The 23,587-nt window shown below is 42.3% G+C and overlaps 2 protein-coding genes across 2 annotated transcripts; one reads left to right on the top strand and one right to left on the bottom strand.

Annotated features, from left to right (window-relative positions):
• Window positions 1-1,531: 1,531 nt before the first annotated feature.
• c23h12orf56 (chromosome 23 C12orf56 homolog) lies at window positions 1,532-14,874 on the top strand. Its single transcript, XM_085769510.1, has 14 exons — window positions 1,532-1,807; window positions 4,264-4,459; window positions 4,684-4,699; window positions 8,214-8,412; window positions 9,060-9,215; window positions 10,070-10,158; window positions 10,723-10,867; window positions 11,212-11,306; window positions 11,999-12,088; window positions 12,654-12,741; window positions 12,854-12,928; window positions 13,580-13,657; window positions 13,759-13,940; window positions 14,671-14,874. Exons 1-14 carry the CDS (start codon window positions 1,556-1,558, stop codon window positions 14,780-14,782), a joined length of 1,773 nt encoding a protein of 590 aa, XP_085625636.1. The 5' UTR covers window positions 1,532-1,555; the 3' UTR covers window positions 14,783-14,874.
• Window positions 14,875-15,151: 277 nt separating this feature from the next.
• On the bottom strand, window positions 15,152-23,518 carry LOC146962392 (peroxisomal succinyl-coenzyme A thioesterase-like). The gene is made up of 11 exons (XM_085769152.1): window positions 23,363-23,518; window positions 19,151-19,359; window positions 18,898-18,997; window positions 18,619-18,803; window positions 17,900-18,057; window positions 17,491-17,613; window positions 17,331-17,413; window positions 17,152-17,245; window positions 16,937-17,017; window positions 15,961-16,102; window positions 15,152-15,718 (listed from the first exon to the last, which is right to left on the bottom strand). Exons 2-11 carry the CDS (start codon window positions 19,332-19,334, stop codon window positions 15,594-15,596), a joined length of 1,275 nt encoding a protein of 424 aa, XP_085625278.1. The 5' UTR covers window positions 19,335-19,359; window positions 23,363-23,518; the 3' UTR covers window positions 15,152-15,593.
• Window positions 23,519-23,587: the final 69 nt, after the last annotated feature.

Here is a 23,587-nt window from a genome sequence, read left to right as displayed (position 1 = left end):
TAACCGGCAAAAAGTAACTACACCACGTCAACGTTTGGAAGATACGAAGTGACAGGTGCCTGGTTTAGGGCTTTGATGATGTGGGTGTTGGTGTCGATACTTGTTTTGTTCATAAATGACGCACAGCAGTTTTATTGTTTGTTTGTTGTTAATAGTTAAGGCTAAGCTAACGTTAGCTACTCACAAGTCACTGCTTCCTTCATCTCTCAACGTCAGGTCTTCTCTCTATTTCACAATTTCTTTGGTAGAAATAAAATTATAAGAGTCAGGACTTTAGAAAAAGATCTAATCCTCCTCCTGCTCCACCTATGTGGAAAATAACCACAAAGAGAAATCATAATGACAAACAAAGCGACTCAATCTGATTACAATAAGTGTCATAAAGCAACTACAAATAGACACATGAGAGCAACATGACTAGAAAGATTCAACACCTACCACCAGGTGGCGTAAAACAACCACAAAGAGACAACCCCTCACTACAAAGAGCCACAAAACCCACAAAAACTTGTTACTAGTGCTTCTACAAACAAAGTGACATAAAACATCTAAAGAAAGGGGGTGGGGGGAATATTTTCCTGGTCTGGGATCAGTGAAGTAAGCCTATATCTTATAACAATTATAGAATAGAATATCCTTTATTGTCATTATCATACATGTACAACGAAATTTAAAATGCCAAACCAGACAGTGCAACCACCAAGGTAAATAAAAAAAAGAGCCTGTAAACCTAAACAACCCAAAATGACTTGCTGCTATTGTGCTTTTTATTTTTTTGTAAATGTTTTTATTGCCTTACTGTGTTTTATTGAGTGTATGTAAAGTGATGAGCCCTGTCAAAGACAAATGTCTGCTACCCTTTGGGGCAGACTCTATCTATCTATCTATCTATCTATCTATCTATCTATCTATCTATCTATCTATCTATCTATCTATCTATCTATCTATCTATCTATCTAAAGGAGCATCTAAAAAAATAGCTAGAATAAATAATGTTAATGTTATACAGTCTATAGTAAAGTATGAGCACAGGGGCATTTCTCTGCCCAGGATAATGTCTCATTATTTGTCCATGTTATGGACAAGTTATTATTATTGTTATAGACTGTATGGGTTATAACACAGGTCAGTTGGGGGTACTTGACAGCTGTCTTTGCCCTGTTGTCCCTTGGGAGGTTAATCAGGCTGTACGCCCCAGTGGAAGCTACAGTACAGCTACACTGATCCCAATTTATGAACGAGCCCTTTATTTCCCAGCCAATCAGCAGCGTCTCTCTTCACTGTCAACCAATCAGATGGCAGTATAATCTGATGAGGACAGTCAGCGGTAGTTCATCATCTCCTGCTCAGTCCGAGGGTGGGAGCAGGAGGGCTGGGGAGACTTTCCCCTCACTCACTCACCTGTCCGGTAGTTTATATCTCTCTATGAAGAGCAGGTATAACGGATGGACAACTCCAGACTGGAAGGTGACGTGAAATCCCCCCGGTAACAACTTGTCACCAACTGCTCCGCCCGTTAACTTAACGGTACCGGTAACCGTCACCGTCCGTCGTCATGGCAAGGACCAGCTCCGGGACTCTCCTCGCCCGCCGCAACATCAAGCTGGACACCTTCCTGAAGCGGAACACGGAGCAGTCGGTGTACGAGCGGATCCGAGCCTACGAGCCGTGCGTGGTGGTCTCCGACACCGTCAACAAGGTGTACATGCACGTGGTGCTGAGCGACGAGCTGGTCTACCTGACGGAGTACCCGCCGCGCACGCTCACCGCGGCCGTTAACTTCAGGCGCGTGCGTGACATCGAACTGGTAAAAATTCAAAATAACGGTCGTTTTTTGAAATGATGTGAATGAACCGTCAGTTAAACAAAACTTCATAGCTCGTTATTTTGACGGTCCATTAATCTATTGATCAGTGTTCAAGCTAATCTGTCAAACTGTACTGTTCCACCTTCTCAAGTATGACAGTTTACTCTTTTTTCTCATGTTTTCTATCAGTTCAAACTGAATTATTCATCTCAAATTTAAATAGTTGATTAGTTAAGTGGCAGAAAATAGTTGACAACGATTTAGGTATTGTTTAAATATGGTTTAAATCAGTTTTTTCCAAAGCAAAACGTCTACAAGAAAATGTGATTATGGGTTTTTAACAGCTGGGCATAGAAAAAATACTTGAATGTGTAGACTTAAAGGAATAATTACAACTATTTTCTGACAAAAATATTGTAAATAACAGCTACACCATATTGCTACATATGCCAATCATTCCCTCTATTCACTGAGGAGTTTTTTGTGTAAAATGTATAGGCTACACTGAATTTCTTAAAGACCTTTCTAGAGATCCTGAATTTACCATCATAGATTAAAAAAAAAAAAAAAAGCCATTAGTGTGGAGATTTCTAAACAAAATGTGATCAGTCGGTATGAAAGTTTGTGTCCATCCAATAATCAACTAACCTTCCACCCTTCGATTAATTGAATGAGTAGCCTAATATTTGGCAAACATTGTCAAATACAGTTAATCAATGCAGGCAGCAGATTCGTCTGGATTTGACAGTGAACACAAAATGTTTTTAGTCATTACTGATAAACCCCCCCCCCCCCCAGAAAAACAAACAAACAAACAAACAAACAGTTGATTAAATGATAATTAAAGTATTCTTTATTTACTCTAATCCTGACCAAAGTAAATTAAACTGAGTATGTTTCTATGTGTGCCCATTAACTAATAGGCTCCTGCTGTGTGATCCTGGTTAAACTCGTCAGATTACAGATCAGATATTTTGATTTACAGGTTTAACTCCACACCTTTTCACCTGGCTGAGGTCACCTGGTTAATATGAGGGCATCATTGGCTCTGGTTTAATAATGGTTCAACAAACAGGTTGCATCTAATGGTCCCTGTGGGCCTCAACCCAAATCAATTTTCCATTGATCGACTAATTAACAAATGTGAATATAACATTTTTATGTAATATAAATATATTACTAGTGTTAAAAGAGGAGAAACAGAAACAAACCTCCCACAGAGAGAGGCACTGGAGTGCGTATAAAAAACCTGTCTTGTCTAATAAAGATGTCTTAAGAAGCCATTATCCCTGGATTACACTCTGATCTACACTACTAATGCCTTAACATGGATTTAGGTGTTGTACTCCAACAAAATATACCACTACATAACATGCAGACAGTTATCCGGAAGACTATGGCAGCATTAGTGTCTAATTCTCACTTCATTATCTTGTTATGTCAGAGGTCAAAGTTCACCGTATAGTCCTCACAGTTAATTCCGTCTGCAGTAAACCGTCAGATTATAGAATCAGTCAAACTGTTTCCTCCCCCACTGTGGCTTCAGCAGGTGTTTTTACACTTTTTATATAGCCTTACCCAACTCACCCCAGTTATTTCAGCCAGAATTAACTAGTGTTTCTTCACTGGTTCCCTGGTCCTGCTGGGATTTAATCTGTTGTAGGGTGGATGAAATTGAACCTGAATTTGCTGGAAAACCCAATTAACAGCGACATAATCCTACATGGGAAGTTTGGGAACCATACTCATATGAACTACTTTATTAATCCCCAAAGGGAAATTCATTTGTCTGTCAGCTCACCTACCATTTGCAGAAGAATTAAAAAGCCTGATGGCTGTGGGTATAAAAGATCTTCTGCATCTCTCTGTCCTGCAACGAAGAGAGAAGAGCCGTCGTCCACCACCGTTACTTCTTTGGTTCATCAATGTGTTATGAAGTGAATGATCTGTTGTTCAGGATGGCCCCCACCATCCTCATTGTGTGCTGTATCTCTCAGCCTTCTTGCCTGCTTTTTTCTGATAACTGATAACCATTAAGGCAGCAGAACAAAAACAATCATCAGCTAAGTTCTTGTGATATCAGCTGCATATAATTATTGGTATTCCCTTCTGAGCCCCATTATAGTTTATATTTGTTTATCTAAGTTGCAGTGTGCTTATGAATGTCCAGACAAGTACCACTAAATTAATGTTAGACTGAAGGAAATGTAAAAATGTGACGATTTTCAGCAAGTTCTGAACTGTCTCTTCTGTGATTTCTAAGAGGATCTATGGAGGTTTGATTATGATAAAAACCGGAGGTAATGACATCCTCAAAAAAGTGTAATTTCCCGCTGAAGGAATCGATATGTGTTTCATGTGTGTGGGTTCAGATGTGACTGAGTTATTATCACCCAGAGAAGGACGACGGTTTTTGACTCGTCCTCCTCATATCACGTCTGTTTTCGTCCCTACAGATCAACGACCTCCCAGATTTCCTCAGCGGGAAGGACAGGGAGCGCTGCCAGCACATACGGATCACCTACATCACCGACAAGTCTGCTGCGAAGGGACGCGACTGGTTGAGGAGAGACAAGAGGACGGCACTTCCTCCTGTGGCCCCGGCCTCTCGCAGGGGCAGCTACTGCCCTCCAGTCACACACACCTTAGAAGGTAAAAAAGAGTGGTATGTTGGTGTGTTTTTTTTTTCTTTTAAATAGGTGTGTGTTGTGTACCTGCTTTTATGAAGGCAATGGGCTGTAAAAAGTCACTATCTAAGTCGGTTTTAATCCCTACTTCAGCTATCTTAATCAGTGATCTGATCTGTTTCCTTTATTTCTTTCTCCTGATACCTGCACCTGTAACTTTAACCGTCCTGTTGCTCTATCTCCTCACAGGATATCCTGCAGAGAGGTGAGCATTACACACACACACACACACACACGCCTGACTCTCCATAGATGTGAGGACACTCCTTTACTTTCTATTTTAAATATTAATTTAGGATAATGCTTCAGGATTCCTACGCAAGTATGGAAAATGGAAAATATTGTAAGGAAATATATTTATCTTAATACTTACCTGGGTTTGGTCTCATCTGAAGTTATTTGGGTTAATTATTTTGAATGTGCTATTGTACCTAGCTACAATCTCCTGGAAATGATTTGGTGGCATAATGGCATAGAAATTCCGAATAAAGAAAATCGTTAAATCATATAAATTGCAGAATTTATTTACGTCTGGAAATTAGGGTCTGAAAAATGTATCAAATTTTGAAATTTCAAATTTGTAGGAACCCTGATGTTCTTAATCCGAGTTCCTTGCTGTGAGCAAATCAGAAAAGAGGAGGCTCTTAGTCTCTCTTCTGATTGGCTGACTGGTTTCTTACTGATGAAGTAAAAATAGAGCAGTTTCAGTTAAACACTCAAGAGAAACCAAATCCTGCCTGGTTGGATGGTCTGTCTCGGTTGGAGGTGCTTTGTTTTTGTTTTGTTGTGACATCACAAAGTTACAGAAATCCCAACGGTTTGTTTTTGAGGCTCAGTTTCTGAATACAGACTGTGTGCATTTCTCTGTGGACTGAGGGTTTGACACTTTCACAGTATTAATATAGAACCTAGAGCTGCTTTATAATCACACTACACATGGACATCTACCATTTAAACAATATGGGACCTTTAATTACTGACCTAACTACCAATAGTTAGTCAGGAAGTTTCGGTTAAACCATGTCTGAAAACTCAGACAGTCTCCTCACACTCACTCAGGTCTTTGGTTTGTCACTTGATCCCCGTGTGGGGAAGCTGAGACAGACTGAGACTGTGTTGCTCTCACTTTTTAAAGGCAACACTACACCAGAAGTCTACAGTATCATTCATCAGTGTGCATCAGCAGGGTTTAAGAGAAAGTTTAGACACGTCTGCTGCATGTTGTTGGTGAACGGCTGCAGCTCCTCTCTGCTGATGTGTTTACCTCATTCGGGTACTTTGTGAATCACTGCTCGCAGCTTCAGTCAATAGAAAAGTCATTGAGGAGGGAAAGTTGAGGACGAGAGCTAACTGCCCGTGACTCCTCTCTCATGACTGTCTGCAAACAACTCATGGCCCGTTCCTGTAATGACCCTCTTCACTGTCTCAGGTAGCTCATGACTTATTTACTCAAGAGGGACGAGTTTCCCTTCGGTTCAACCTGCTGCTCATTAACATTGCTCACTGAGCCACTCGGCTGTAAAGTACCGCCATTAAACAAGCACAGCCATTATTCAGCTGATACAAGCTGAGATGGGAAACGGAGCAGACGCAACAGTTTAATCGATTTACTAAAGTGTATTATGGTGAAAAATGTTAGTTTAATGTCTGATTATGTAAAACACACAGATATTCAGCTTGCAATCTTGTAAAACTTCAATGTTTGGGTTAAAAAGGTCTTACAGTCAGTCCCTTGGCACGTGTCTCACTCACTAGTCATCACATTGGCAAAGTATATACGTATTTACATTCATTCATATTCTTTCATAATATTAATATTTCCCATGATCCAAGTTGTTTGCATCCAGTGTCGTCGTCCTCCTGCGATTATCCTGATTCATGGACTGTGAAGAGACTCACTGAACTCTGGATTGTTGCCTGGTTACAATAACGTGCTATAAAACTGATATGTGTGATGTAAACAACTGTCTCATGCTAATCTGTGTCGCTGCTCGAGTGTAGTTCACCCCCGGGAGGTCATTAAGCACACACGCACACACATACACACACATTTGTCTGTTTATACTCGTGAGGACCCTCGCTCACATGATGCTCTTCCCTGAGCCTCTAACCCTTAAACACCCAAACCCCGACACCGTCCTCAAACGCCTCACAAAATATGTTTGAAATAGATTTTAAAGTCTTAGTTTCTTAGTGGTTTTTTACTAAACTGTACTCAGCGAAAGGGAAATAACAAGATGGATTAATCCACCTCTGAAAATAGTAGAGATGCACCGATCCAGTTTTTTCCGATCCAATCCGATACCGATACCTGGGCTGAGCGTATCGGCCGATACCCGATACCGATCCGATTCTACTGTTGAATGAATGAACCATATACCTCGCCATGTGAGTGAAGGCATCAGGCTTGACATAAACATTTAGCCTTGTTAAAAAACAAAGGTAACAAATTAACACAGATATAAATGTACTTAATATTATTTATTAATAAATAACAAAGTGTACATTAGCAGCAAAAAGAAATAAATAACACTAGATCGCTGTAACTGTATTGCTGTGTATGATATTAAAGCAGAAGTAAGCGGAATATTTGTGTTAATATAAGTCTTAAATAGTTCTATCTTCCGACAGCAATCACTTCTATAGAGTGTTTGGTCTGAAACACGGGTCTGTCAGTCACTCTGCTCTGCTCTGAGCCGAGGAGAAAACTTTCCTTGTATCCTACAACCTTTATCCAATGAGGAGAGAGAACGGCATAAAGGGGCGGTCCTCTCTGTGTGTGCAGCCAAGGGATGCGCGTGAATGTGGTGACGTAGGGACGAGGGCGGGGACTGCTAACTCCATCGGCTGTTAGCCAAAACGACCGGATCGCTTACTTCTGCTTTAATAAAAAAGAAATGACTGGATCGGAATGCTGGATCGGCCTCATTCATCCGATATCCGATCCAGCTAATTAGTCAATATCGGAGCCGATATCCGATCCGGGTATCGGATCAGTGCATGTCTAGAAAATAGTCCCCACAGTCGGTTGTTTAGTCACCCAAGTCCCAGATGCTCCAGAATACACTGGTGGAAACCCTGAGCTGTAGATGACTGTTTGTTTATTGTGCAGCTGAGAAACTGAATTTCCTTCGGGATAAATAAAGTATCTATCTATCTATCTATCTATCTATCTATCTATCTATCTATCTATCTATCTATCTATCTATCTATCTATCTATCTATCTATCTATCTATCTATCTATCTATCAGAGTTTGGATACAGACTCAAGGATTCATTAATTACTGCCTGGTTTGTAATAGAATAGAATAGAAATATTTTATTTAATCCCCGAGGGGAAATTTAAAATGTCACAGAGCAGCAGCAAGACAATACAGACAACAACACAGATCACAACACTGAAGTGAAATACATAAAGACATAAAAACGCATAGTGTATTAAAACACAAAAAATAAATATAATAAAAGATGCGTATAAAAAGTTAAAAAGTGCTGGGTCTAGGATGCTTATGGTGAATGAATGAATCAGATTGAGGAGTTGTACAGCTGTATTGCAGTGGGTATAAACAGATAGAGCGCTATGATTGGTGAACACAAACGGTGTTCAAGATTTTCTAGATTTCTAGGCTACTGGTTTGTTTCTTTATTGACAGTAGAATAAAATAGAATATAAAATATCACATGACTGATTTTGTGTCTCTCGTCTCGCCTCCTTCAGGAGCCGCAGTGAGTGGAGGAAAGACGAGCTCCCCGTGTTAAAGCCGACCCGCTCTGCCTCCTGTCCCAACCCAGAGACTCTGGGGCTCCCGAGGGCCCCGCACCCTCCCACTACGCCCTCCCCCTACTCCCCCTCCAGCTCGCCCACCTCGCCTCGGTCGCCCTCAGAACAAAGCTTGAGGACCATTGATGGCGGTCAGGTACGGGCGGGTTTGAACGTGTTTCGCCTGTTTTTTTTAAAGGGATAATTCACCCAAAATTGAAATTTCACTCATTATCTAGTACTCACCCTCATGTCGACTAAGGGCTGGGAGAAGTTTCAGAGTCCTCCGTGGCTTCTCTGAGTTACAAGCTTGTTTGTAGCGGAAGCTCCTCTTCCCGGTTTGTCAAATTTGGACGAACCAGGGTCTGTCCTCTTCCCAGTTCGTCCAAATTTGACGAACCGGGAAGAGGAGCTTCGAGGAGCTTCCGCTACAAAACAAGCTTGAAATATAGACTTATTTAATTTTTTCCGCATTTCGGGGCTTCAATACAAGACGGACATTACATACGAGCAGCATGGAGGTATTTGGATGGTTTTTGGTGTGTCTTCTTGTTACGAAGACAGTTGGTATCCATTTGCAGCCGTTATATGGACATGCACTGCTATGCCGAGACCCCCTGTAACTCAGAGAAGCCACGGAGGACTCTGAAACTTCTCCCAGCCCTTAGTCCACATGAGGGTGAGCAGATAATGAGTGAAATTTCAATTTTGGGTGAACTATCCCTTTTAAGAACCACCCAAAAAACCACCGGAGGAACAGTCACAGTTACGTTAAGTTAAGTTTCTCCACCGATGTGAACCCAGGTTCCCAGGAGGCTCGGCTCGGTGCTGTCGCGCCTGCTGAGGAGAGACGGTGTGAACGGCGCCGAGGAGAGAGAGGCCGAGCTGCATCTCTACGCCGTGTCACAGACGTCCAGACTCTACCTGCATCTCCAGAGCTCGTGGAACAGCTTTATCATCGTGAGTGATCAGATGTGAAGACAATTCTACTACTATTAAAGGGATAGTTCAACATTTTTGGCAAATTGGCCCATTGCCATAATCCCTATAGTCATAGCAGTAGGTTCGTTACCTTTAATTGTCGGTGCAAGCTATTTTTAGAGCGACGGAGCAGAGCCGCGAGCTGTTCAGAGCTACGCTACGGAGGCTCATGGGATTTCTTGGTTTCCCTCATCAAACTTTTCGAGACTGCTTGCCGAAAAACTGCCCCCGACAGGAACGCGCATCAGTGGTTTTGCATGAATTTACCTCTAAAACAACTCTGTCTCGTAACATTTCATTATTATCTCATAGCGTGGTGAATGTGCAGGTCACAACTTGTCCACCAGAGCGTTTTGGAGTTTTTGGATTGTGTATTTGATGAGTTTGATGAGAGAAACCAAGAAATCCCATTAGCCAGCTCGCGGCTCTGCCCCGCCGTTCTAAAAGTAGCTTGCACCGACAATAAAAGGTAACGAACCTACTCCTAAAACTATAGGGATTATGGCAATGGGCCAATTTGCCAAAATGTTGAACTATCCCTTTAAGAATAATATCATGAAGTAATGATGGGTAAAGTTGTAAGAAATCAAATAAAAGAGATGAATGTAATATAAATAAAATATAGTATGAATGCACAACAAATAATAAAAAGTAATAGAAAGTGAATAGAAAGAGAAGTCCAGAATAACATAATGATGAAACATCCATACTGAAGTACACTGTGGGTATACGTCTGCACATTGTGTGATAACAACATTTCATTGTGTGTGTGTGTGTGTGTGTGTGTGTGTGTGTGTGTGTGTGTGTGTGTGTGTGTGTGTGTGTGTGTCCAGAGGTCCACTCTGCTGTTAGATCCTCTCTACAGGAGGAAGTGTAACATCTCGTCTGACTCGTCTCCGGGGAAACGTCGTCCTGTCATCAGGTGACACAAACTCCTCCATCACTGTCATGAGTGACCTGGAGCAGAGGCTCAGTGGTCACCGGGTGTTCACCACTTATTGATTATAGATCAGCTGTGTGTGTGTGTGTGTGTGTGTGTGTGTGGATGAAGCTGTTGTATCCTTTAGTGTCTTTTTTAATTGTTCTATTTACCTATGATACTTTAGATGTCTGGGTTCTTGGATATTTGTTACATTTTTCTATTTTTCCAATATTTTGCATTGTGAAGTTGTTATTCTTCTCAATTACTGTTACTTGTCTATCAAGTGATTGACCACAGCTGTGAGTATTTAAATGCATCACTTTGCACACTGAGGAAGACGTTGTCGAAACCAGTCTGTGTGTGTTAAGCGCCGACGCAGTTTGCAATAAAAAACAATGAGAAGGACACGAGTGCTGCTGGCCTTTCTTCTTTTTCTTTAAGTGCAACTTTTGGCCGTGCACCTCTTCAGTTTGTTCCTGAAAGTTTTTTGGAGAGTGCGTGTTTTTCTTTGTTTTGTCCTTTAGTGTCACAGCCATAACCGTGTGTGTGTGTGTGTGTGTGCAGCTGGGAGCGGACGGCCCACCTGTTCTCTCAGCTGAGCTCTGAGCTGCTGCAGGACGAGATCAGTGTGGAGAGTTTGTATCTGCTGCTGCAGGAGCTGAGGACGGCGGCTCACCGTAACGTCACACTGCGCAGACTCTTCTGGAGGGTGAGACACTAAACACTGGAAACACACACACACACACACACACACACACACACACTTTGATGTCTGACTTTTTCTCTCTTTTTTTTTGCCCTCAACCTAAATTACATCAGAGCACTCTGAATAAAGTTGGAGACTGTTGCAAAACAAGAGACAAATTAATTTCATTTTCTATTTTTCTTGTTTTTCACTTCAAACTTCTGTTTCTTCATACTTTTTATTGCATAATATTGTTGTATCTATGGTAACCAGGCCTGCTGACTGATTGCTGAGCACATTGCAAGACGTCACACACAGACACACTCAGTGTTGTCTCTTCACTTCTCTTTTCTCTCTTTGTGTTTCAGTCCAGTGAAGTTTGTGTTTTCCTGGTTGAGACTCTGGAGGAGTCTCTTCACGGCTGTCAGAGCCTCAGCGGAGTCTGCACAGCAGATCAACTACTGTAAGCTTCAGTGTGTGTATATATAAGTGGGAGTGTGTGTGTATGTGTGTGATGTTAAACCTTTAATACCATCAGTCAGGTTGGACTAAGCTGCTTTTTTTTTTTTTTTTTACACAACATACTTATAGTTAGAGTAACGTTAAGGACAACATTGGTGTTTGTGGACAGAGATCTACACTCAATGAGCAATGTATTAGGAACACACACACACACACCATCAACACTGGGCTCTACTTCCTGTCTCTTAAAGGGATACTTCACCCAAAATCAATAATTCACCAATCATCTATTCACTGTCATGCCAAGGAAGGGTTTGGAGTTCCAGGGCAATGGATTTTCATATAATGGCGGTGGATAGAGTTCACTTTTGAATGGTCCAAAACACATACTATGAAACATCCAGATACCTCCATACTGCTCGTCTGGACTGACCCAAGTGTCCTGAAGCCACAGCATGAAAAAGTTGTTTGGAAAAAATGTATTTGATCTCTGTTTTTAGCCTTGTTGTAGCAGTAGCTCCCAGTGGCTGCGCGAGATTTGCTGCGAGATGTTCTTCCGTGTTTACATCATACATCCAATGGTTTAACAACGACGAACGAACATCTGGCAGCAAATCTCTGTCTCTGTTTGACAGTTGGTAACTTGATGATGAGTTCAGGTTGAAGAATGTGACTCTGACTGTTTGTCCTCAGACTGAGCACCGTGATCGTCCAGACGCTCGCCGTCATGTTCAGAGAGACGGAGGTGGAAGCAGCCAGACTCAACCTGCTCTCTGCCAAGAAGTAAACACCACATCTGATTCTTTCTGGCTGTCTTTACACTGCAGGCCTTGATGCCCAATTCCGATTTATTGCCTATATCTGATTTATTTTGACTTGTCTATTTACATGTTCTATCAGAGAAGTGACCCATATCTGATAATCTGCATTTACACCTGCTGTGCTTGCATGAAACAACTCGCTGGAAATAAACTAGTGATTTTTTTTTAATACAGGAGATTGTCATGTTATGATTCCATAGTATTTTTAAACAAAGGTGAGTCTGGTGTTCAGAGTTTATATTCAACACGTCACTTACAAAGTGAAGTGCCTGCATGGAGCGGAGCTGCTGTGAGATGAGTCCCGTAGTGAGGACGGGACAGCCTCTTGGACACATTTGTGTACATTGTTTTTCCTCTCTTGATTTCTTATCGGCATTCATGTTACAGATCCGATCTGAGCCACTTGAGAGGAAAAAATTGGGCCACTTGAACCATGCAGTGTAAAGACTGTCTCTGTCTCTGTCTCTCTACAATAAAACAACAACTCTGGCAGAAACAGCTGTGACTCAGTGGTTTTGTCTCTGCAGAGGAGCGCTGGCCTCCAGGATGCTGCTCGCCTTGGTTTGTGATCCACGTCTGCAGACACAGAACAGAGGCTCTCAGGTCGACTCTGAGGTGAGCTGCTCTCTGCTGCTGCTGCTGCCGCGGTAACAGCACCGTCTGTCTGAACCTTAATTCATGAGAATGGATTTAATGAGAGACTCACAGATGTCTCCGTGTCCCACAGCTTCAGGCCTTACTGTCTGAGTACCTGGACGCTGCCTGCTCTCTGCTCTTTGAGCTGCTGCTGTGTGGACACGAGGTGAGTTAACACACGTGTGCCTCTGAAGTTTATTCATAACTGGTCAAATTCTCATTTTAAAACACAAATTTTATTCATCCCAAATGAAAAAAAATTAAAAACATTGAATCCAGTTTCCTCAAGAAAAGCCCTCATCACATTTCAGGGTTCCTACGCAAGTATGGAAAGTATGGAAAAGTATGGAATTTGATTTTATACATTTTCAGGTCTGGAAAAGTATGGAAAATGGAAATAATTGTATGGAAATATATTTATCTTAATACTTATCTGGTTTGGTCTTATCTGAAGTTATCTGGGTTAATTATTTTTGTATGCGCTATTGTACCTATAGCTACAATCTCCTGGAAATTATTTGGTTACATAATGGCATACACATTCAGAATAATGAAAATAAATGATTAATTGCATGATTTTTTTTTTATATAATGCACAACTATTTACTCAAATATCACAAATTATTTGAATTTTTTTCCTCAGAAGTCAGGAAATTAGGGTCTGGAATTGGAATTGGAATTGGAAATTTCAAATGTGTGGGAATCCTGACATTTGATTTAGAAACTGTCAGGAAACATGACACTCCTACAAAATAAAAGTATGTGGCTTAAATTTTTTCAGTTGTGAACTAAACAGTTTTCTGTGTGTGTGTTTCAGACCAGCAGGTGTTTCTCCTTCGACAACCTCCTGTCTGTTGGTTGGACTCTTCGTGTGCTGCAGCCTCATCCTCACCTGGTACAGAAGCCGTGACACCGCGGACTGTAACTCTGTCTGTGTCTCGTCTCGTCTCTCTGTCTGTCTGACCCCCACATCTGTCCTCTGTCCTCTGTCCACAGCTGCCCTTCATCGGTCACCAGGCCCAGCAGGCGGTGCTGGTTCTGTCGGAGCTGCAGGAGTCGGTGCTGAGCCCCGTCGGGGCCGTGCTGCTGTTCCAGCGCTGTCGCCTCCTGCTGGCCTGTCTGCAGTACAACAGCCAACTGGCTCAGCACCTGCGCTCCAACTTCGGAGAGGAGTTCAGGTTCGTTCTCAGTCAGTCAGTTAGATTCTTATTGTTCTTAAAGGGATCGTTCAACATTTTTGGCAAATTGGCCCATTGCCATAATCCCTATAGTCATAGCAGTAGGTTCGTTACCTTTATTTGTCGGTGCAAGCTATTTTTAGAACGGCGGAGCAGAGCCGCGAGCTGCTCAGAGCTACGCTACGGAGGCTAAAAGAATTTCTTGGTTTCCCTCATCAAACTCATTAATACACAATCCAAAAACTCCAAAACGCTCTGGTGGACAAGTTGTGACCTGCACATTCACCACGCTATGAGATAATAACACAACGTTACCAGAGTTACCAGACAGAGTTGTTTTAGAGGGAAATTCAGGCAAAACCGCTGATGCGTATTGCCTCCAGGGACAGTTTTTCAGCAAGCAGTCTCTGCATTTACCTCTAAAACAACTCTGTCTGGTAACGTTGTGTTATTATCTCATAGCGTGGTGAATGTGCAGGTCACAACTTGTCCACCAGAGCGTTGTGGAGTTGTTGGATTTTGTATTTGATGAGTTTGATGATGAAAACCAAGAAATCCCATGAGCCTCCGTAGCGTAGCTAAAAATAGCTTGCACCGACAATTAAAGGTAACAAACCTACCGTACTGCTATGACTATATAGGGATTATGGCAATGGGCCAATTTGCCAAAATGTTGAACTATCGCTTTAAAGGTTTATTCAGTGGTCTAACACACGTTTGCTCCCTGCAGGTACTTTGTCAAGCCGTCGTGTGCTGAGGAGAAGCTGCCGCCTCACTACCCCATCAGCTCCCCCACTCTCCGACTGGTAGACCATATGCTGGCTCTTACAGTGGACAGATGATCACACACTCTGTTATTTACGTTTCACCCAGACTTAAACACTTGGGGGGGAGAAATGTGCCTTTACCAAAGTCTGAGGGATTTTGTGCTTTGAAATGTGAGGCCTCAGTTTCTGTGTTAATTTACCAACTGCATCAGGGCTGGTCGTTTCTACCCAGATCACAGCTGTCAAATATCATCGGTCATCGCTCCAGAAATTAGACTCAGTGGACACTCACACAAGTTAATGCTGATTTACAGCAGTCAGGTCACCGTAGATAGATGTAAGTTGATGTTAAATTATTCGTGTGTGGTGTTTACATTTTAACCTGTAAAGTGCAGATTCCTCAGGTGTGTGCACTCTAAATAAACCACTGTTCAAGTCACCTCGGTTGCTTGAATATTTATGTCACAAACTGTGTTGCAGTCATGATACAGGAAAGTTACAAAACATTTTTAACCCAACTTTAACTTTGTACTTTTACATTTTTTTGGTATTTTATATTTTTGGCACCAATATCTTCTAAATATCTCAGGTAATTAATAATTCATTACTTGAGAAGGAGCTTTTAAAAACTCTGCAGCAACGCACTGCCGGCCACTCTACATGTCAACATAACACAATATCTTCAATATGTTCTCTACATTAAAATGAATTATGTAACATAAGTAGATTTGATTGATACACACAAGATGATTGGCAATAGACGCACAATGGTACAATTTGGATATAAAGACACTTGTTGAGTGCATTCAAGTCATCAAATGCACACTGTAATTACTGGCATATATAAGTACTGTTGAGGTAGTACGGTAAGTGCTCATGCAGTCTGTCACAGCTTCGCTCTGGGAGTTGAGCTCTTGTACATGTGCAGCTGCAGGAAGCTGAGGATTTTCCTCCAGGAGTCCTCCTGAGCATCTGAGTGAGGTTTGGTTTGTCCTCCCCACAGCATCAATACTACAGAAACACATTGTTAATCCCCCCACCACAGGAAATTGTCAACTTAACAAAAAAATTTAAAATAAAGCCCAAAAACAATGCTATAAAGTACATTTTCAATTCAGTGTAAAATAATCAAAAGAAGAAAAGTGTAGTCAATTAACTGGCCACATGGGGGCACTGTTGGCAACATGTTTCAGTCCTTCACCTTTTATTTACAGCCCTAAATCATTACAATTCTATGAAAGGGTAAAACTCACCTTTTTCCTTTGTGTGGTTTTCTATAAAGTTGGCCACTCTACAGTGAGGCGAGTAGGGCGGCTCGATCAGGTGTCCAGTGTCGGGGTACGCCAACCTGGTCAGGAGGTGATCCTTGCCTGCTTCACGCATCTGCCGAGCAATCTGAGGATGATCGATCAATCAATAAATGAAATAGTCTTTAAATTCCACTGATAGATCATAAGTTTTCAGATCAATGTGTTTAGAAGATAGCTGCTACTTTCCACATCTGGCAGTTACAGCATCTTCCTGCACATTAAAAGCACTTAAAGTCCCACTCCCGCGACCCTTTTCGGTCATTTGAAAACCAGCTCATTAGCAATGCGCCTCTGGAGGGTGGGCGGACACTGCGCTGCTCTGCACCCGCCCAGCCACCTCCTCGCACCCCACCCCCCACTTGCTGACAGCTGGACATTGTACAATTACAGATTCAGCGCGTTTAGCGTAAAACTCCACACTGGGATTCGATCCCAGACTGGAACATAGTCCTTGCTCACGGTGCAAGCTGTTCTACCAGGTGAGCTATACCTGTTATACCTTGACAGTTACCCCGAGCTGTCAAGCCTTTCACCTCTGAGCCAGATGCAGAATGGGGCGGGAGCTTGTAGCACTAGTGCCCTCCCCTGGAGCTGTGACACGTCAGCTCCAGTCTCCCTGAAACTGCCAGTTTGCGTCTGCCATTGGTTCACAGCAACTTGAAGGCAGAAAAACTCAGAAATGCAATTTTGCACTTCCTTTTCTGCTGATATGTGCTCTAACACAAGAAAAATGCCACAGGAACATGTGAAAAGCATGAAAAACACGATTTTCATGGGAGTGGGTCTTTAAATATTTGGACTACAAATCTCCATGAAGCCGAGAGCAGTTCTGTGGACTCGTTTGATCAGTTTTTCCAATAGTTAATGTCACAAATGTGAACTTGACTCTACAATATGACAAGTGTGTGTTTACACTCACATCTTCAGCTGACTCCACCGCAGGCCAGTTCTGATCATCACAACCGTTCACCAGCAGCAACGGACAGTTTATTTTCCCAACCTAGCGAAAGAAACGTCTTTAAAACACCTTCAAATAGAGCCCAGTGGTGTGTTTACAGTTCTTATAAAATCAGCTTTATTGTTTACAACCAATCTGCCAACAGTGTGTCAAAGTCTTGTGCAGCATGTACTCACGTTTAAGTTATTAGAGGGATCACTCATAACAGCCAGACCGACATCTCGCCATATTACATGGTTGTTCTCATCCACACGCCTCTTGTCAGCGTTCCTGCCATTACACATAACAGTTGGCATCAGACCCACTGTAAAGCTTTACGTACTGAGTCCATGTTATTGACAAACACAGCACCTACTTGCTCAACAGTTCAAAGACTCTACTGACGGGCTTCCCAAATGGGTACGTGTGGTTTCCACCGATGCAAACACAACAATGTGGCTGGAAAATGACACAATGACACAAAATCAATTGTACCCAACCAAACAGAAAACCCAAAAGATGCTTCTCATACTCACTTTGATAACAGTGCTTTCAGACACCAGCAGGTACAAGGACACCATCGAGCCCAAGGAAAGACCAAAGAGTCCAACTCTGTCCGGCATCACCAGAGGATGGTCCTTGATGATGTTAAAAGCCGCCTGTGCAGAAGTTTAATATTCAGATTCCAGATTCTTAAATGTCAATATATAATGCTTTTTGTCATGGATGGTAGTAAAGGACTATCAATTCCTATATTTATTATAAATAAATAATAAATCAACTAATTATATTGATTATCTTTTGGTTTTAAGAAGCTTAGGGTGTCAATTTATTGTTTTCTTAATGATTCAATAATCATGGAAAAAATAGTGAAGAGTCTCTGCCAACTAAAGGTCAATTTAACCTGTTGAAAGCAGCATGAGAACAAACATCAGCATCACAAACCTCAAAGTATTTCAACCCTGCTGAATGTCGCTCATTGGGGTCAAAATACTCCAGGGCCAGAGCGGCGTAACTCCGAGATGCTAGCAAGGCAGAGCGGTACTCCACCAGCCCCCCGCCCCCTCCCCACATGTCCAACAGACCGGGGAAGGGTCCTGAACCTGAGGGGACGAGATGCAGACTCTAATCGTCACAAAAATAAAGCAAGGTGTACCTGGAAGTACAGACATGGTTAAGCTACAGGTACAGTACGAACAGGGTGTTCCTAGAGGTACTACATGGTTTGCCTTGAGGTACAAACAAGATGTACCTAGACATATGAACATGGTGTACCTGGAAGTACGACCATGGTTTACCTAGAGTAGACATGGGCAAACTATTCCACAAAGGGCTGGTGTGGCTGCAGGTTTTCTTTCCAAACAAGCAGAAGCACACCCGACTTGACTCATTTAATGAACTGATCTCAGTCTTCAGACAATTGATTGGTTAAACTGTGTGCTTTTGGTTGGTTGGAACGAAAACCTGCAGCCACAAGGCCTTTCGGGAAATGAGTTGCCCATGCCTGACCTAGAAGCATGAACAAGGTGTACCTTATGGTATGAAGAGTTGTGTACCTGGAGGTACGAACATGGTTAACCTAGAGTTACAAACAAGTTGTACCTAGACGTATGACCATTGTGTACCAACAGTGTGTACTTGCTGGAGGTATGAACAAGGTGTACCTGGAGGTATGAACAGGGTTCCCCGCACTCCCTTCTCTCTGATCTCGATCCTCTTCACTCCTGGAGCCATGTACCATCTCTCTGTGGGCACCGAGGCCAGAGGAGCCTCGTCCCTGAAGCCCTCGTGTCCACTGTGGACTGAGATATTGACCAGCATGGGGGTGCAGACGTTCATCTTCCTTAACCTGACGAGCATAAGACAAGGACATGAGGGAGTCAGACTGGCCACCATCTCCATCTACAAGGTCTTTGATTTGGTGAAGATGCAGGTTCCACTACCTGAGGCCTTTGCGGCTGCCTGGGACAGGACGCATGCTGCTCAGTAAACCCATGGGTTCTTTTCCTGTGTACGTTCCTCCAAAACTCAAATCATCTGAAACTGCAAAAGCAAAAACTTAACCGTATGAACAACATCAAACAATCAAGCCAGGTGCGACACCTTCATGACTCCACTTCTCAACTTCTTCATTTTAAAGTCTTGTGGCCGTTATTGATTTCATATCATCTAAACATCTAAAGGACCAGAACGCACCAGAGACCGTTCCTCTGTGATCACTGACGTAGTGCCCGTAGGCCTCCCAGTAGTCCTGGTCCTCCGAGTGGTGGAGGGAGCGGATCGTCACTGGAGATCCTGGAGGTAGGTTCTCCACCAGCACCTTGAACGTCTCGTCCACCAGAGCCCGTGTAGGGTGGACAGACAGAAGTGGAGGGACCATTGTCTCAAATATGTTTGATGATCTTCTAATGGAAACACACAAATGATTAACAGTTAGTTAAATCAGTAACAGATGAGAGGGCTGTCCTGGACTTTCCCAGTATGTTACAAGTGGACACTGCTGCTGTGCAAAAGTTAAGAGGTTTTTTTTAGTTGGAGGAGCAGATTTTCCCATTCATCTGACTGAGAAATTGTACAGAATTTTTTTTTAATTGTATAATCATATATGAATAATAAAAGTAATTAATAGTATAACAATGATCATAAAAAGTTGTACGAAACTCATTGTTTTTTGTCGCACAAAGTATTAAGAAGTTGTTGGAGATCGAAAAAGTAAAAATAGAAATAAGTTAAGTAAATAAAAGAGGAGGAAAGATCTCAGTAACAAAAGTTCATAAGCATATTAATTGATTTTATTTTTTGAAAAATTAAAAAATCAATGAATTAAAGACAAATGAAAGTTTAGTGAGGATTTTCAGGCGTTTGCTTTTGTCATAGCCTACTGGTTTCAGCCATCAGAGAAAGTGGTGAATCAATAGCCTACCCCAGTAAATCTGACTAAAACCTCAATCTTTAAACTTTATATTGATTTCTCCAGGCACGAATAAAACAAATAGAAAGTCTGTTCTCAGGTTGTGTAACATTGCTGCTGGAAAAAAGAGTCCCATGGCAGGTGGAGCTCTGACCCCCATCACCACGCACTCAGCGGGATCCCGCAGAGTCAGAGGACGCTGGTACAACACCTACCTGTGGCTTAGGTAGCTACCTGTCAATTAGATTGTTATCAGGAAATCTCCACAAATGTAAATATTAATAAATTTATTTCAGCTTGTTCCCACTGTCCTGGACCTAGATTTATACATTAAATTTCACTTCAGTGATGATAGTTTTAATAAGGATATTCAACAGACATTCGCAAGCCACTCCAATATTTCATGTGCACCCGTATTGCGGGCTTTAGGCTACAGTAAACACACGGAGAAGACAGCTACAGGGTGTACCGACTTACTGTTTTTAAAATAAAAAGGTGGGATGTTTAAAGCAGAGATACTGTGTTTAAAGCTATTGAGTTAAAATGCTAATATTTACATATAGCCTAAAAATAAAAAAAATATGAACAGATGTAAAATGTAAATGTACAACAGCCTCAACATAACTCTGACAGTAAGTGAACATATATCAGTCTTACCGGGGTCGGTCCTTATATTAAGAGAAGCAGTTCTTTTCTGGAGGAGGGTCTGGCGAGCGAGACTAGAGAAACAGTGACTCGCCGTGGGCCGAGTTGCGCCACACAGACATACAGGCACTCACCGGTCAGGTTCCTGTAGGCGGGGACGCGCAGTGCGCGGTCACGAGGCTCTGCTTGTACCTACTACAAGTTGGGAAGACTCCAAAACACACAAAAAAAACGATCAGTGGTGAGGCTGGTAGTGAAAGCATCCTAATGATTAAGAGTAATAATACAAGAGCAAATTAATAAAGTTTAAATACTGTGGTCACTGGAAGAAGAACTCACTTCACACCTTGAATAGGAAAAAGTGGGAAAATTTGCAAAATGTTATCCTATTAGAAGTACAATAAATACATAAATAAATGAACAACTTGGAGAAATGTGCCTTATGAGGGATTTTGTCCTTTGAAATGTGATGCCTCAGTTTCTGTGTTAATTTACCCAGGCCTGGTCGTTTCTACCCAGATCACAGCTGTCAAATATCATCGGTCATCATTGCTCTAGAACTTAGACTCAGTGGACACTCACACAAGTTAATGCTGATTTACAGTACAGTCAGGTCAGGTCACCATGGATAAGATGTAATGTTAATTTATTTGTGTGTGTTGTTTACATTTTAAACTGTAAAGTGCAGATTCCGTGTGCACTCTAAATAAACCCTAACCCAACTTTGACTTAAACAAGATCAATATGTTGTTAAATATATTTGGGTTTTTTTTTTTTAAATAATCACAATAACACCAGTATCTTCTTCTAAATATATCAGGTAATTGATTAAAATAAGACAACAATGGCACTCAGTAATAACAATAACATATTTATTACCTGGGAGGGAGCTTTTAAAAACTAAGCAGCAACATGCTGCCGGCCACTCTACATGTCAACATCCAATATCTTCAATATGTTCTCTACATTAAAGTGAATGTAGCATAAGTGGATTTGATTGATACACACAAGATGATTGGCAATAGACACACAATGGCACAATTTGGAAATAAAGACACTTGTTGAGTGCATTCAAGTCATCTAATGCACACTGTCATTGCTATACTGTATTGAGGTAGTAAGTAAGTGCTCATGCAGTCTGTCACAGCTTCGCTCTGGGAGTTGAGCTCTTGTACATGTGCAGCTGCAGGAAGCTGAGGATTTTCCTCCAGGAGTCCTCCTGAGCATCTGAGTGAGGTTTGCTTTGTCCTCCCCAAGTATAAAGTATACACATGGGGGTACAGGTACCCCATGTTTATCTAGGTTTACCTAGAGCAGACATGGGCAAACTATTCCACAAAGGGCTGTGTGGCTGCAGGTTTTCTTTCCAAACAAGCAGCAGCACACAGACATGACTCATTTAATCAACTGATTTCTGTCTTCAGACAGTTGATTGGTCAAACTGTGTGCTTTTGGTTGGTTGGAACGAAAACCTGCAGCCACAAGGCCTTTTGGGAAATGCCCATGCCTGACCTAGAGGCATGAACAAGGTGTACCCTAAGGTATGAAGAGGGTGTACCTGGATGTAGAAACATGGTTTACCTAGAGTTACAAACAAGTTGTACCTAGACGTATGACCAAGGTGTACCTGGAGGTATGAACAAGGTTCCCCGCACTCCCTCCTCTCTGATCTCGATCCTCTTCACTCCTGGAGCCATGTACCATCTCTCTGTGAGCACCGAGGCCAGAGGAGCCTCGTCCCTGAAGCCCTCGTGTCCACTGTGGACTGAGATATCGACCAGCATGGGGGTGCGGACGTTCATCTTCCTTAACCTGAAGAGCACAGGACAAGGACACAGGGGAGTCAGACTGGCCACCATCTCCATCTACAAGGTCTTTGATTTGGTGAAGATGCAGGTTCTTCTACCTGAGGCCTTTGCGGCTGCCTGGGACAGGACGCATGCTGCTCAGTAAACCCATGGGTTCTTTTTCTGTGTACGTTCCTCCAAAACTCATATCATCTGAAACTGCAAAAGCAAAACAAGAAAACAGTAGAAACAACATCAAACAATCAAGCCAGGTGCGAAACCTCCAAGACTCCACTTCTCAACTTCTTCATTTATTGATTTCATCTACAGCACCAGAACGCACCAGAGACCGTTCCTCTGTGATCACTGACGTAGTGCCCATAGGCCTCCCAGTAGTCCTGGTCCTCCGATCGTCACTGGAGATCCTGGAGGTAGGTTCTCCACCAGCACCTTGAACGTCTCGTCCACCAGAGCCCAGGTGGGCTGGACAGACAGAAGTGGCGGGACCATTCTCTCAGACATGGTGGATGATCGTCTAATGGAGACACAGAAATTGATTAACAGTTAGTTAAATCAGTGACAGAGGAGAGGGCTGTCCTGGATTCCCAGTATGTTAGAAGTGGACACTGTTAAGAAGTTTGGCTCTTATTGATGAGTCAACACTATCAATGGAGTTTTGATTGAACCAGGAGTTACTGGAAGATATCTTTTTTTTTTTTATCCCTAACAGCAGAGACCTAAATGGAAAAAGGACAGAGAGTACAACGGACAATTTCCAGTGGTTTTCTTTAAAATAAAGAAATAAATGAACATATTTACAGTGGGTATTTGACATAAATATATTGATTCATATATCCAGTGGATGCTTATAAACAGTATAGAATTCCTTTCAGACAAGTGGCTAGATGGATAGATAGAAAAAAATAATTTGAGTAAGCACAAAGTAGTTATTAATAAGTTGTAAGAGACTGGAAACGGGAATACGTAAAAAGAGGAAGAAGAAAGATCTCAACAACAATAGTTGGGGGATCCTGCAGAGTCAGAGGACGCTGGTTCAGCACCTACCTGTGGCTCAGGTACCAGTCACCTGTGTGCAGGTCAACAGAGGCGCGAGGCACAAGTGGTCCCGGGTGGTTTGTCCCATCCTGAGGGATCCCTCCACGGAGCACACTGGTGCCGGGTCTGACCCAGGTTAAAGCCACAGAGCGGCGGGACAGCAACTTCAACATAACTCTGACAGAAAGTGAACTTGTGTCTCTTACCGGAGTCGAGAAGCAGAGACTACTATTG

This window comes from Trachurus japonicus, chromosome 23 (genome assembly GCF_045865225.1).
Source record: "Trachurus japonicus isolate A0001 chromosome 23, Traja_1.0".
In the NCBI taxonomy this organism is placed as follows: Eukaryota; Metazoa; Chordata; class Actinopteri; order Carangiformes; family Carangidae; genus Trachurus; species Trachurus japonicus.
The sequence above is the reverse complement of the archived record's forward strand: the minus strand, read 5'-3'. Positions and strand labels throughout refer to the sequence as shown.